The 15,965-nt window shown below is 42.3% G+C and overlaps 1 protein-coding gene across 2 annotated transcripts in view; it reads right to left on the bottom strand.

Moving 5' to 3' along the window:
- The window catches only part of MICALL1 (MICAL like 1), a 330,253-nt gene that overhangs the window by 309,797 nt on the left and 4,491 nt on the right, over positions 1 to 15,965 (bottom strand). For both annotated transcript variants that reach the window (XM_085601407.1, XM_085601409.1), the window contains exons 2-3: positions 12,181 to 12,324; positions 6,339 to 6,387 (exon numbers count right to left, since the gene is read on the bottom strand). In XM_085601407.1, the coding sequence (XP_085457533.1) occupies positions 6,339 to 6,387; positions 12,181 to 12,323 (192 nt within the window). In that variant the 5' untranslated portion in view covers position 12,324. The remainder of the gene's footprint in view (positions 1 to 6,338; positions 6,388 to 12,180; positions 12,325 to 15,965) is intronic.

Raw genomic sequence — 15,965 nt, 5'->3', positions numbered from 1 at the left:
GACCAGCGTTCTAGCCGCCGCGTTCTGGATTCGTTGGAACCTAGCCGTTTCAGCTTTGTTTGCTCCCAGGAGGAGAACGTTAGCGTAGTCCAGGCGTGACAGGATGGTTGCCTGGATAATTAACTGGCGAGCCTTTGAGTCAAAGAGTCCGAGTATAGGCCTGAGGTTCCTTAGGAGACCTATGCAGGTGGCTGCCACCTTTTTAGTGTGTGACTGGAAGCTAAGGTTGGGATCCATCCAGACCCTCAGGTTTTTTATACGCCAGGAACACCCACAACACCCCATACTTGCACTTCGTCAGCTACTGGCTCCCTTCTTTATGCCCAAAAGGCCATGCACACTGAAATAACGCGTTAATACACCATCTACAACTCTGCCTTGCCTGTTGGATCAGATACCACTGATTCCTTCTTGCCTTCAGCCCACTCACCCAACATATCTCCTGAAGAACGATCTGAATTAAATGGTGCTATCACCCCATTCGAGATCCAGGCCACACATGCCCTCGCCACAGGGAGAATCCTAGGTCCGGACGGTCTTCCGACTAAATTATACAAGGCCTATGCCCCACTCTTGGACCCCGCCTGCAGATGTACGATGAAGCTCTTCAGGCTGCCTATTTGCCAACATCACTTCGCGAGGCACTGTTCATCTAGCTGCCCAAGCCAGAGCGAGACCACTCTGTCCTAGGTTCATATCAACCTTTTGCACTACTCAATAAAGAATATAAAATATTGGCCAAAATATTAGCTGACCATCTGGCCCCTATTGTCCCTGCGCTTATTCGCCCTGATCAGAATGGTTATGTCCCGGCCCGGAACACTTCCCTCAACCTGCGGAGATTCTTTAGGATCATGGAGCATGCCCCCTGCACTTGGCCACGTTATGGCTGCCTTGTGCGGGGTTTAGAAAAGGGATTTGATACCTCAGAATGGGCCTTTCTGTTTGCAGTCCTTCCCAATTATGGCCTGGGCCTCAGACTTAGTCGACTAGTGAAACTACCCTACACCCACCCTCTAGCGAGAGTTAAAACTGGAGCCTGGATTTCTGACCCCATCACGATCCATTGAGGAACCCGACAGGGATGCCCACTGTCCTCTTTTTCGTGGCTTGGGTGTCCCGCTAGGAGACGTTCTGCACTCGGACTCACTCTATGTCAACAACTTACTCCTATACCTACGGGACACACATGCAATTCCTCCAGACACAGCGCCCATATTTGATACAGGCCTCAAAAAATCCAATCGCAACGTCAAGTGAGATTTTATCAGGTCAAGCTATTTTTAGCATTTAATCATCCCTGCTGGTGAGTTAACTTAAACTGGAAGGAGCAGGTGTTCTGTTCATTCAGAAAGGGAATGAGCAATAAAGATTTCTTTAAATCTTGTTTTTGTCTTGACACATTTGCTGTCTGTTGAAGGACAGAGGTGAAATGTCAGTTAGTCTTTTTACTAAGGGTTGCTTATCTGTTCCTGGAAAATGGTTGGTGCTTTTTGTCAAGTGAGTTATCTGACATTAATTGTGAAACAAAAGGCTGTAAAATGGCAGGTTTTTTCTAACACAACATTTAAATAGCTTGTAAATTAATAGTACAATTATTTTAAAATGTATCAGGAATTATGAGATCTTTTTTTGTAATTCAGAAGTTTGATGCAAACAAAGATAAACATAGGTGCAAAACAAAATCAGAACACTTTACTTGGTGATGAGCAAATTACAAATATTTGCAGAAACTCGATTTGCAGACATTGTACACATTGTATATAGTTTTAAAACCATATGTCAGTGGGAAATTGTGGGCATTTTAATGTAAAATCTGCTGATTGCAAATGACAGTGTGCTGCTACTTTATGTTTTAGTTATGTATTTATTAAATGTGACAGTTTTTAAGCATGAGTTGAGAAGCATTCCTGCCTCCACACTGATGACAATGCAGTTAATGAACTGAGGCAAGTCAGCAGTCATGTGTTTTCTATATGTGGTTAGATTTGTATTATATACGGAGCAAAATTTAGTCTGTTGAATCAAACAAGAGTTTTCTGTACAGCAAACATGCTGAACTTGCATATTTGAAGGTGCTCTCATATGTGATAAAGAAGAAAATGGTGTCTCAGTGAATTAAAATACTTGCCCAGGATCACATAATTTGAAACCAGTTTATGGATCAAGAGCATTATACTTAGGCTGAGTAGATTATTTAAGTCACTAGGACTGCAGGTATAGTAAAAAATGTTGGGGTTTTTCTAGGCCTGTGATAGGTCTGCTTCAATTTCAGGACTCGGAGTTAAGTGGGCAAAATCAAGTCTGTACTCCTTCGAGACTGCTATCCCGGACCCTTCCTACTATGTTAAAGGTGCCCGTCTGACCTGGCAACCTGTAACGTTCTGATACTTAAGTATTCGTGTTTACCACGGACCTGCTGACCTGTTCGAAGGTTACGTTATCCAAACGGTTTTTTCGATACGGGCACAGTTGGCACTTTGGAAAATCACTACCACTTACCGACACAGGTCGGATAGCCATTGTCAAGATGGTAATGCCACCCCGTTTACTGTATCATTTTGCCAATCTTCCCTTCTGCATCCCCAAATCATTCTTTTACACACATGAGAAGCTCACATGGGAATTCCTCTGGCACAACACACGCAAAAGGGTGGCACTCTAAAAACTTCACTTGCAGATAACCAAGATAGGACTAGCTGTCCTCAACTTTGAACACTACTATTTAGCCTCTCAGCTACAAAGGGTGGCCAGATGGTTGGCAGGACTTAAACTAGCAGATACTGCAACAGACTGGAGCCTGCCCCACATACTACATTTATTTCACCCCTGCACCAAAATGATATCCCTACCCCTGCACTGTTATGCGTTGCACACCAGTGCTAAAAACAAAGTCTACTGATCACTAAAGCTACCTAGCCATACGCCCCTGCATTTCCACTACTGGGCACCCCTAGGGTAGACTGGACCACTTCTGCAGGAAAACTTTCTGCCTGGCATAAGGTAGACTTACATACACTGAGGGGATCTTTACCACGATGCTTTCCTTATACCCTCCGAGAGCCTAGAGGGACTCACACCTGGTCATTTTCTACTACACAATTCCATACTCTGGGCACTTGATGCATGCTGGGGCGGCATGCAACAGAAACGCCCAATGTACCTCACTGTCCAGTATCGTCATGTTATGGGCACGGGCTGCCATTTGACGTAGTGGTTTGCTGAATTGCTGTGTATGCAGACTGCACTCCCATTTACCTTGCCACACCGATGCTGGGAAACAGACCTGGAATGTCCTTGCATAGATAAGATGTGGAAGGCCATTATAGAATACTCTGCGCTGGTCCCGCGTAATGTGCGATGCTGTCGTATACAATACGACATACTCCTCAGGGCTTATCTCACTCCTGATAAGATAAATCGTTATTACCATCGTACTGATGCCGTCTGCCCCCGCTGCTTCCCACCAGACGCTGACCTGCTACACATGCTCTGGAGATGTCCCTCCCTTCACCAATACCAGCTGGGTGTGACCTCTCGCCTGGCAAACTGCACAGAGAGACCTGTACCTCACACCTGGGAGGTCTGCTTTTTAGGAAAGAAACATAGCACCACCAATCCTGGCCAAGCGATTGATCACCCATAGGTGGAGGTCACCCGCATCTCCTCCGATCACTGCCTGGCCTGAAGTGTGGCCTTACACAGAGAAGACACACAGAGCCTCCGTAAATACCCATTGGCAGCTAGCTTGGATGCCATCCTGGCTGATTTCCAAACTGCTTTGATGCTTGCTGACAAAATCCTGGGGCATCCTTGTCTCTAGAGATTGCAGACACCCCCTGGCTGCAAAGTTATCACCAGTAATGCCTGTTGCTTTCCCCTGAGCATCTCCCTCCCTATATAACAACCGACGCTTCTTTTTTCATTTCCACTGTTTCTCTGTGATGGTTCTCACTTGTCCTCTCCTCCTGCTGTAATGTGGCGTGGGCCTGATGTTTGTACTTCTTGTTTGATTTAAATTTTGGTTATTTCTGTTTCATATATTGCCCAATGAATCTGCTGACTATTGCAAAGATACCTTCGGCTGTTAACATTGGATATATCATATGTCACACAACTGTTAAATATGAATGTAATATGTACTATTTGTAAACAAAAAAAGTCAAACAACAAAACAATGAGTGCATCACAGAATGACATAAGTGACAATAACAATCCCAACTTGGCAGCAATGTGAATAGGCATTAGTAAGAAACAAGGCACCAATGAGGAAAAGGCATTGCTAAAAATCTCATGGCCTCATCAAGAATTGAGAGCACTTCAACACAACATGGCTCATATGAGAATCAGTGGGCCGAGCCAAAATGGCTCTAATGAGAAAAGGTGGTGGTAAATCACAGCACAGTGCCTATGCATCAGTGCGAATCACAACATAATAATATGACTGAGACAATCATAACAATCTGAACATGGCTTTAATACCAACCAGCATTTGTAAATCACAATATGTATCCAAAGAAAATCAGCATCAAATACAATAACAACACTTGACTAGCTGGAACTTTTTTATAATCACAACACAGCCCCTACGAGAATCAGTATCAATGAAAAACCCATGTCTACTACTAGAATTAAGATCAGTAACAATCGCAACATGAATAATATGGAAATTGCAATACGTAGCAAATGTACACTAACACCATCTCAAATATAGTTTTATTCTTACCTATTTTGAAAGCTCAATCCCAAAACTGATTTCAGAGTGCAGTTACTCTATAAGTGAGAACTGCATTGTCTTTAGTGACAAAGAATGGAAGTCCACAATGTAGGGTTACAATGAAGCAAATCCCAAAATTTTACGTTTTAGATGACAAAGTATAAATCTTCGCTCTAAGAGCGTTGGTAAAACAAGTTTGTTTGCCTGTCCTTGGTCTGAGTGACCAGTAGTAAAATAGGGGTAAAACAGGATCACACTCCAAATCATGAATTAGTACTTTGGCCTTATATCAGATCTTCAAGATGGACTGATCATCACTAGCCAAATGTGTGTTCCTGCCATGCCTGGTTGCCTAATTTCCTGACATAAATTCTCTGAAGACAGGTAATCTGTTAGGAATAGGTGTTCTTAGCTCATGAGGGTAAAGGTTAGGCTGTTGAGATACAGAACTTCACATTCACTTCAGTCACTTCCAAAACCCCTTCCAATAATGATTTTGTCCCAGGAAAAATCTCCAGTAATATGCAAGCAACCAAAATCCATGTGGCTGACATCTTTGCCCAAAAGGGTGTGGTCCTAGGCCACAGTTAAACGTGCTTAACTCTCTTCAGTAGTGTCTTCCTAGGTAGGGAAATCATATGTGCCCATACTCTGTTTTTTATCTGTCAGACACAATACGTCATGCATTTAGTTTTCATCCCATGGATATCCTTGAGTGCGTTCTGAATAAAGGTTTCTATGGGTGTCTGGTATCAATAGCCAAAGTTAGTCCGGGAATCTGATGTTTTTGTGCCCCTCAAAAGTTCTTCTTAAGCTCCAGCCATATGTATTTGCCATCAGCAAGAACTTCCAAATCCTCTCTTTATCTCACCTCAGCTGGTTCTCCACAAACTGAAGCTTATGATACGTTGCTCTGAGGAAGTTTGTCACCACCTTTGCAAGTTCTTCAATGCTCTAGTTTGTCTTTTCCAATAACAAGACACATGAATAAACAATAGTGCCCTCCATTCCTTGAGTATCTTTCTGTTCCAATTCATTGATCAGTTTTGTCCCACTATGCCTCTAACAAACTGAAACAAATCATCCATTCCAGATCCACCCTACGGGTAGGTGAGGTCTGAAACGGACATTTTGAAGACAACTGCATCAGCACTACATGGAACAAAAAACATTACTGACCGTTTGGCTATTTTATGAAGCCTTGAGAACATTAGAACTAGTTATTTCTGATGGCAGTCACGACCAAATCTAAGCAGAGGGGACAGCCACGAATGACAGCCTACAATCTGTTATAAGCAGCACAGTCTTCTTGACAGGCAAAATCATGTGAGGCACAGTTTCTGAGGTAGGTGTCACAAAAAATACAAGTGCTATCATGTAAGCTCTGTCAAATGAGGCACTGCCTGGAAACCACTGCCTCCTCAGGTGTAGGCATTAAGCAAGAAGCAGCAATAACATATCATTTAGAATGATGGCCAAACACATACAGGCAGCACACAGTTTGGAAAAGCAACACAAGCTTTCACAATGCATGTGGGCACAGATGCAAACAGCATCAATCACACAATCACATTGCAAGCAGGGCAATTTCTCAGCTGAGGCTGACGCACCAGTCACTCACCAATCTGTTGTTTTCGTAGACATTCTCCTTGGAAAGCGAGTCAAAATCTCTACAAAAAGGGAGAAACAAATGTCAGACACAATGAGATGGGAAGTCGAAAGACCTGACAAGGACATGAGAGACCAGGTGAGGATACAGAGGAAACAGACAAGGAGGTAAAAAAAAACATGTTAAGCCTCTACAGAGGCAGGCAAAAAAATAAAACCTAGATAAGAAGAGGAGAAAACTAAACTATTTCTCTATTCCCTGTTTAAGGGAGATAGAGTCAGCTGAAAAGGAGGCAAACTCCCAGTCTAAGGTACAAACTAGAATGGGAGCTAAAGGATGTGATAACGAGACAAAGCAATTCAATGTGACGAAAGAGAGAAGCTCCAATGAGAGTTAAATCGGCTAAGGAGAGAAAGGACCAAGGGGGAAGAGAAAAAACTGAGTGGACAAAAAAAAAGAAAACATGGAGACAAAGACCTGAGAATGAGAGAGAGAGAGAGAGAGAGAGAGACCTGATGAGCAGCTGTACACCAGGCACTGAGACAAAAGACATCATAAAGAGCTGAAGACCTTAATGAGAAACGGGATGTGACAAGGAGCTAAAAGACCTGACAAAGAAGACGCAACACTGAGAGTTGCAGGGGAACAAAATAACTTCTGAGAATAAGTTCAGGCAAGGACATAAAATATCTTACGAGGAGACCAAAACTCTGCAGCGCTAATAGCTGAGGACCATTAACCGACCTTGCTACCCACATCAAGTCATGTTACATGGTGGAGCACTGCTCTCCAACGACTTAAAAGTTTTGCTTCATTCACCAGAAATGTTAAAGTCGGTCACCCAGCACTTTCACTCAACCCGAGTGACACGTCGTGGGATTTTAAAATAATACAGTGTCAATATTGGGAAGGCAGAACTGGATGAATTATTCAAGTAATCCATCGGGTTCCACAAGCATCATCCTTGACCTGCTTGAACATATGGAGTGATGCCCCTTGTCTGCATCGAAGGTCACATTCTTTAAAGTCCACTTTTAAAAGCAATTTCAATCTAACTATACTTTCACAGGTGATTCTAAAGTTAAAGACCTACTGCATTGTGCTCTGATTATTCTATCTTTCTGCTGTTTTTTATAAGACAATAAGATATATATCTGTATTTTGATCAAAACCAGCGTCTGTCATTGCTTGCTGCTTGGGACGCTGACAATCTGACTCTCTGAAATTTGCATTATTTGAAAAATGTTGTATTGGTGATGTCAGCTTGGGGACTATCTCTCCTCTATAATATTCTTCAGGAAATGGACGAGGCTGTAGAACATTTCTTTTTTTTTTTTTTTTAATCACAGGATGTGCCCACGAACCCCCATGGTCGAACCTTGGTTTTCAGCACCAAAGGCTGCAGTCTAGCCGTCAGACCACATGATTCTAAAAGGGTTAAGGTCTAACCTGCACAACAGATCCTACACAGCTTAGATGTGAAACCTCTCCTCTGATCTGTTGCCACCACATCATGGCTCCATACTGACCCCTACTCTATTTAGCCCATATAGAGAACCGGTCAATGAGATGTTCAGATATATTGGCCTAAATATACATGAATATGCTGAAGATATTCAGCTCTCTATCCTAATCAGTTCTGACCAAGACACTGTTCATCTGAAGAAAGCCACTAAATTAATACAGGCTTAGCTCTCCAAACACTTCTTAAAGTTTAATACACAAAAAACTGCAATTCATTCTCATGTCAGAGAATAACATGATGCCAGCCCTTGAATGGATCACGGACACAAAACTCTTAAGAGTTAGACCATTGATAGTAAGTTAAGTTAGATCCTTAGGTTTTACATATAAAGACTAACTCTCTCCAAAGAATCATGTTAACAAGACCATGAAGAACATATATGCATAATTAGCCCCCTGAAATACCTGATCTCTAAAGAAGATCTACTGCCTTTAAAACTGGCACTAAGCTCTGCAGTGTGGCTCTTCAAAAACAAAGTAAACCGAGCGCACCTTAAGAGTACTGAGATTACTGAACTGGTTCTCTGTAGAGAAACGCTGCACAGTCAGAACAACATGCACAACATATAAAGCTATACATCACAATCCCTCCAGTTACCTAGCTCATAAGCTGCACTTTTAGAAAAAGAGACTTCAGAAACAAAGGTCTGCTATCTTAAAATTCAGAAAGCTAAGATCTCTAAACCAGCAATTCTCTGAGTCAGTTCCCAGCATATGCAGCAATGTATTTTTCCCAGAGCCGAGGAAGGCGTTTTCGACCTTACATTCAAAAAGGGACTAGTAGAACTCTTATCCCAGCATTACTGAGCTTGTCTCACCATATTGGTGCCTACAATCCACTAAATACAGGTTCAATCACATCATATTATCTATAGGTAAACTATTACCCAGCTCATACCTTTGCACAGATGTGTATGCAGTATCTTTCACAACCTAGTTTTAATTTGTACTTTTGTCTATATGTTTACTTGGGCCTCATTATTTGTAGCACCTCTAACCTTGACTTCAAAATGTATTTTACAAACTGCCTTGTTTTGTTGTTTATATATCCTAGCAATACGAGTTTATTCATAATCCCGTCCCCCAATTTGCTGTAAAGCACACTGACATCAACATGAAGTGGTCTGTTCTATAGAGACCTTCATATAGAACCAGTATTTTGGCTTTGTTAGTGTTTGTTTTGTTATTTATTTTTGTAAACCTTTATTGTAGCTGCCACGTCCTTCCGAATATAAAAAAGAAAAATAATGGCTAAAAGCAAACACTTTTTGTTTTCAAGCAACATGCATTGCCATAGTAATCACGGTCACTGAAGAGAACTACATTGGGTGGGGATGTGCTCATTGTGAAAGAACACAGTGTCATCACTCACAGTGAATATATCCAGAGGCTGGAGTCTGCTGGCCCACTGCGCCATATCGTATGTTATGCTGTAATGGGCTGAAAAACAAATCCGAATGACAACAGGCCAATGGTGGAAGAGGGCTAGTTAAAGCTGCCCTGCCAATTGCCACGCATCATGCATTAGTCTACCGCATTTCAGAGCCTGCCTCCGCATGACAGCACTGAAATACATGGTCACGCATTACACTCAGGTTCTGCATTAATTGTTCAAAGCGGCAGAGAGTATGGGCTCATTACACTGTGCATCCTGCTGCAATGTGTTCATGCTCGCTGTGCCAGGTTGCCCGGTACTGTTCAGAGACCCTTGGATCCAAGAGAAAATAAAAGGTTGCCTCACAGCCCTGGACCTGGCTTCTATTGATCATGTGGCTGTAGAAGCAAGGCGATGCCCCCTCGTCGCTTGCCTTCCTGCCATTAAGCAATGCCACCTACTGCCAAAGAGAATGTGATCTTATGTAATATGACTGGTGAACATGTAAGCCGCTTCAATACCTTTGGATCAAGTTAGCACTGTATAAAACTGCAAAAAATATTTATTATTTGTAATATTGTGCTTTCCAAACACTGAAGAGCGGTTGAAAAACAAATGCAACTATGGCAGCTTAAAAGTTTCTTTCGAGCTTAAGCAATGTGCTCTGCGTATCTGTCATTTCTGCAAACTTCAAGCTTTCCCCACGGTTTATATTTTATTTCTTAAAGAAATGTGGAAACACATTTTTTTCTGTTTTCCACAAATTTAGGCTACTTTTCATGCTAGTTTCTGTTTGTGCGCTCTTCCTGGGCAGACGTAACCCTCCTCTCCTTTTAACCTGCTGCTTTTTCCGACTCACTGGTTTCACTTTGTCCTCACATGAAAAACTGGATCTCTGGTATACAAAATGCAGTGTTCAGGTAACAAGTTAGCAGGTAGAGAGGTAATAAATTGTGCAAACAAAAAGTGAACAAAACACGGACAACCATACTTAGTGTCAGCCAGTGAAGTCAGCCTCTTTCGTTGTAGTCTAGTCACCTCCTTCAAAGTGGCTGATGATGAGCCAGTATCCCTTCCCAGTTCTGGAAGAGTAGGTTTGGTGAGTAATGTTCTTGTTGTGAGACTGGTGCTGCGCCTCACTCTCTGCTGCTTATTCTCTCCTACCTCACTGAAGGTTTCAGAATGAGGCCAGTCCTGCACAGCCTGCTCCCCTTTCTGGCCCTCAGTAAATACCTTGGGGAGCAATGTCCTTAGTGTTAGAGCCTTGTGCAGATGTTCCACACTCTCCTCCCAAGTTGAAGGCCTCGGGCTCTTTCATTGGCTTGTGTAAGAGGCTAGACTGTGCAGCACACTCTGCCCCTAAGTGATAGGCCAGGCATTGGTGTCAGAGGCTGGGCATGTGCCGCCATGTCTGCACTGTCAGAAGAGGCCTCAGGGGTCAGTAGTGAACTTAGTATCAAAATCTGGGCCTGTGCTGCACTGCCTGTCCCATAACTGAAGGCCTGATGGTGGGATTTGGTGTCAGACGCTGGGCCTGTTTCTCACTGTCTGCCCCCTAAGCGAATGTCTCAGACACTGGACCTCTGCCAATCAGTTTGCCCCCTCACCGAAGGCCTCATCTGGGACAAATCTGAGTGTTAAAGGCTGGTTATGGCCCATTCTACTGGATCTGTTCCAAGCTCTGTTCATCAGTGAAGCTCTACTGCACAAAGCACACTCATGAAAGATCAGGGAAGACTTTATACTCAGTTGCAAGGCTTTTCCAGAACTTCTCATAGCTAAAACGAGGAACATTTCAGATCTTTATTTTTAGATGAACTTCATTGTTTGGTTTTACTCTCATTTAAGTGTCGCTCAAAGTTTCCCTCGATGGCAAAATAATGTCACTCTTGCAGACCCTACAAAACTTTGACAATGTCAAAAATAAGCAGACTGAAAACTTGGTAGCTATGTGAGTACATGACTTTCGGGTCAGTCATCAAACTGTTTAACCAGCTGCATGGCACCGAGTGCAGCTGCACTCTAACAACGTCAAGGACGGCTCAGGTGAGTGGCTCGCACACGACCGGCAGCTAATGTTTAATAGCATGTATAATAGTACAATCAGGTTGCAAGGGCACTAGGTTTGGTGCTTTGCAGCAGTTTTAAGATCTTAGAATTTCTCATTGCTCAAATGGTCTTACAGTCTTTCCACCGGATTAGCTTTCCAGCTTGCTCCACATTCTAAACATTTACCCAGTCCTCATAAAGACCCGCTTTTGAGGCTTAGATTGGCCTTCCCCTACCTCTTGCCGGGTCGAAACGTCGACATCCTGCACAGCCTGGAATGTATAATCATTCCACAAAGGGGCAATTATGAATGATACGGTTACCTTCCTTTATATAAGATTATAATTATGCTGGATAATAAGCATAATGGACAGGCTATTGTGTAAATAAGATGATTTATGTAATAGGTCTATTTCTTTTCTCCTTCTTTGTTTAAAATTCACAAACGCTTTTTCTGAGCACCCCTTCACATATCTCCTTGAAGCAACCATATGTGTATATAATGTATTTATATTTGTTATTGGGTTTTCTTTGTGTGCGATGTAAAATGTATACATTTATAAAATACTCTCCCCTGTTTTCGAAAAATAATATTCACCCCCATCCTCAAGCTATATGAGTTGTGGTTATTTAAAAGTCAGGATAAGTTAATTCATTTATTTGTATCCGCTTGGTTGATCTTTCCAATTGGACCACTGTTATGTATCGTAAATTACCCAGGTCCTTCGGATTATTTTTGGGTTACCCTGTTGTTATGTAATGACCTGAGAAATCAAGCATAAGACATAAGACTCTTAATTCTGAAAATGTGGATGTATCGCCTATAGATCTTACAAGGATACAAGTAGTAACACGTGCCACTGTGCGCTAACATGAGTTCGGGAAAGTGTTCTTCAGAATACTCACATGAGGTCAGGTCGGTGTTTGTGGATCAGTGCACAGAAGGCCAGTCCATCACGAAAGGAAGAGCTAAGGTCACGAATCTGCACCCCAGAGTATCCCTCACACTGCAGGCGGCACCACTCTTGCATGGCCCTCACCGCTGACATCCTAAGGGAGGAACAGGAGGGGTCAAGGTTAAGAGAGCAAATATAGCCAGGGTCTCCAGATAGTCCTGGCTCCTTGATAAACCTCCGTAAAAAAAAATGTTGTCCAGAGATTTCCATTTTTGATTTGCGTTTTTGTATCATTAGAGAAGTAATTTAGCTTGCTTATACATTGCTAATCTGGGACTCAATTTTCTGGACGACATTTTTAAAAATGGCTGATGTGTTGCAGTGATGTGATATTTCAGGAACCATGAGACCTATATACTTCATTTTGATGTCAAAACATAGGTTTTGGGGGCAATTAGTCTTATAGAGATATAAAATAACTCCTCGGAGCAACCCTTCCGCCATTTTCTAAAATGGCACCTCTATAATGATGTGTTTTAGCCATCATATTGGTAATTTATTTTAATATTGTTTTTGTTTCAGGTTTTCAGTAGATTCAAATTCGTAAACATGCGGTAAGCAGGTAGTAGCAGAGGATTTCACCTCCTGACAGAGTGTTAGGGCTCCTTCAACAAAGAAAAATACCTCATATGACAAACTAATCCAAAAGAAAATCTAACATCAACTGCAGCTGGACAGAAGAGAGTTCGAGATGCTGCAGAAATACGGCAAGACGAAGTTCACAAAAGATTGAAACTGATGGGTGAAGAGATTCAAATATTTTATCAGTGCTGCAAGTCATATATAATGGAAAAAAGCCTGGAAAAAATTGTCAACAAAATAGCAAAAACCAGTGTATCACAACAAGAATCCGAGTCTTCTGAGAAAGCCACTACAACCAAACTCAATGCCCATCCACTTAGAAGAACAATGGCTACCCCTGGTCCATTTCCATCAACTGATCAGAAAACAAAGGATCTTCAATGTGTTATCTGTGGTTTAGCCAGAACAAGACCCAAAGGGATTGACGAAAGAATAAAGTACAGAGTATGCAAGTCTCCAAGAACAAAAATGTTTTTATCTGCAGCTAGTTTCTTCCAAGATGAAGTGTTCAGCCGAGTAGGTGATCTAAATAGTGATCATATTTCCGACAGTGACACTGACGTGCTCTCCGCCCGAGAGACGCGTTTCAGTGCGCACCCTCTCGCGGTGGGAGGACCATCGCGCGCTCGGCCCCAGACCCTCCGAAGGCGGCTTTACTCACACAGAAGCGACCGCGAAAGGAGCGCTGAAGCGTTCCTGTGGCCGCTGATATAAGGAGGTGTGTACCTCGCTAGAAGGAAAAAAACTGAGAATTAAAACTATGTGTTTAATTAATCACTGGCAAACCAAAGGAGAAGAAAGAAGGACCGGAGTCTTGTACTTAACTTGCACGGCTGCGAGCAGCGAAGAAAAGAGGGCTATCAACAGAGGACTGGGAGGATTCTACCATGTGCTGATACCAGATTGATCATGGACTGTTAGCTGTTGAGACGTCATTTTTTCACAAGTGTCTATGGGGAATGAAGTTTGTTATGATGATAATGTTGAGATCTGACATAGTTGCTGAGTAATAAATGATGAAAAGATTAGCATAATCCTCGCCTCGGTGCCCTGACGTAGAATCCGAGTCTTCTGAGAAAGCGACTACAACGAAACTTAATGCCCATCCACTTAGAAGAAGATCGATGGCTAACCCTCGCCCATCTCCAACAACTGATTAGAAAGCAAAGGATCTTCAATGTGTTATCTGTGGTTTAGCCAGAACAAGGGCCAAAGGGATAGATGAAAGAACAAAGTACAGAGTATGCGAGTCTCCAAGGGCAAAAACTTTTTTATCTGCAGCTAGTTTCTTCCAAGATGAAGTGTTCAGCCGAGTAGCTGATCTAAACAGCAAGGTGAATGTATATGCAGAGGATTTGTATGCTGACCTGAACAGCAAGCGCACATACATTCGAAAATATGAAATTACAATGAGCTACCAGCAGTACTGTAACCGCCAGCCTATAGTTACGTTTGCACTCTTTGATAAAGCAAATTACGTTTCAAATCCTGTATTGAGTTCTGGCTAAGGTTCACACTCTGTGAGATCAGAGAAATAATGGTCAACATTGATGAAACTGTGTTGATCCATAATAAAGAAATTAAGATTTTTCTAGTGAGAATGTACAATGACCGAATTTGTTTAGTCAGTCTAGCAAACAGAATGAGACACTTATGGTGTTCTCAGCTGATTTAACTCTTGAAGTTCTTGCTGACAAAATAAGATCACAGGATGCAGTAAAATCAGCAGGAACCATTTTAGGAAACGTCCTAAAAGATAAGGGCCTCATGTAGGTAGCATACCAGTTACCACTTCTAAAATACCGAACGTTACCGAATCGGTATTTAAGAAGTGGTAACTCGTATGTAGGTAATGAGTCGGTAATTTTTACCGATTCGTTACAATTCGGTAATTACCGAATTGGTATTTACCGATTCGGTAATGAGGCATACCTTCCCATTGATGGGAAGGTATGCCTCATTACCGAATCGGTAAATACCGATTCGGTAATGGGGGGAACACTTGCAAGGGTGGCAGGGTGTCACATTGACACCCTGTTGCACCCCTGATTCGGCCATGTGTGCACATGTGGCACACATACATGCCCTAAGGGCATGTATGTCTGCCACATTGCACACTGCTAAGCGCTTACACATGCTTACACACATCCATAAATTATTTACCACCAACTATTAGTTGGTGGTAAATACCGACTCCTAAACACACCCACACACTCCCCCTACATATCATTTCTGGATTCGGAATTTACCAAATCGGTAAACTTACCGATTCGGTAAAATTACCGATTCGGTAACATTACCGATTCGGTAATTTTATCGATTCGGTAATTTTACAAATTCGGTAAATTCCGAATCCAGAAATTGTCCCCCTACATACCAATAGCCTAAATACCGGTCGGTAACGGTATAATTACCGAAAATCGGCCGTTACCGACCGGTATTTGGCTACCTACATGAGGCCCTTAGACTTTGGACTTAATGACAAATTGTGATGCCCCAGAGCTCTGAAAATCATGGGAGTCAGCAGGAATGCCTGATGTGGTCTTAACATTTTTACATAAATGTTTAATATCAGCAAAGCAGAACTGTTACAAACTAAAGTTCTTGAGTTTGGAACAGACGCCGACAACATTGATGATGGCTTTGAAGAAATAAGTGAAGAAGTGGAAGACAATCCCATGAACCGACAGGCTTATGCTGTGCAAATGTACTGTCTTTCCAAATCAAGATTTTGAATTACATCACGGCAAAAAGAAAACTCTGCTGCACATGATAACTGCGCATGTCTATGACAAGTGCAAAAGTAGAGAGCCAATCACTTCAATTAATAGGATTGGTGTATCAACAAGTTATAATGACAGTACAAAGCAGGAACATCTTAGCAGGCTGTATGATCTTGTGAATATGACAGCACATCACTTCCAAGTCCCTTTACCAGGAAAGGATTTACATTTGCTGCTCTTGATAATTTTGAAGACAGCTCTCTTTTGTCTGGAACATCCAGCACACATGATACTGTCATGGTGCTTTTTCAAGACTTAACAATGAAGTAGCTGCTGGAAAACAAGCTGTATCAGCTGTAGGCTTAAAACAAACGAAGCTTCAAACTTATAACCCAACTACCTTGCCAACTTGTGCAAAATCACTACAAGC

Source organism: Triturus cristatus, chromosome 4_2 (genome assembly GCF_964204655.1).
Source record: "Triturus cristatus chromosome 4_2, aTriCri1.1, whole genome shotgun sequence".
NCBI lineage: Eukaryota > Metazoa > Chordata > Amphibia > Caudata > Salamandridae > Triturus > Triturus cristatus.
This window is presented reverse-complemented; position numbering and strand designations above follow the sequence as displayed.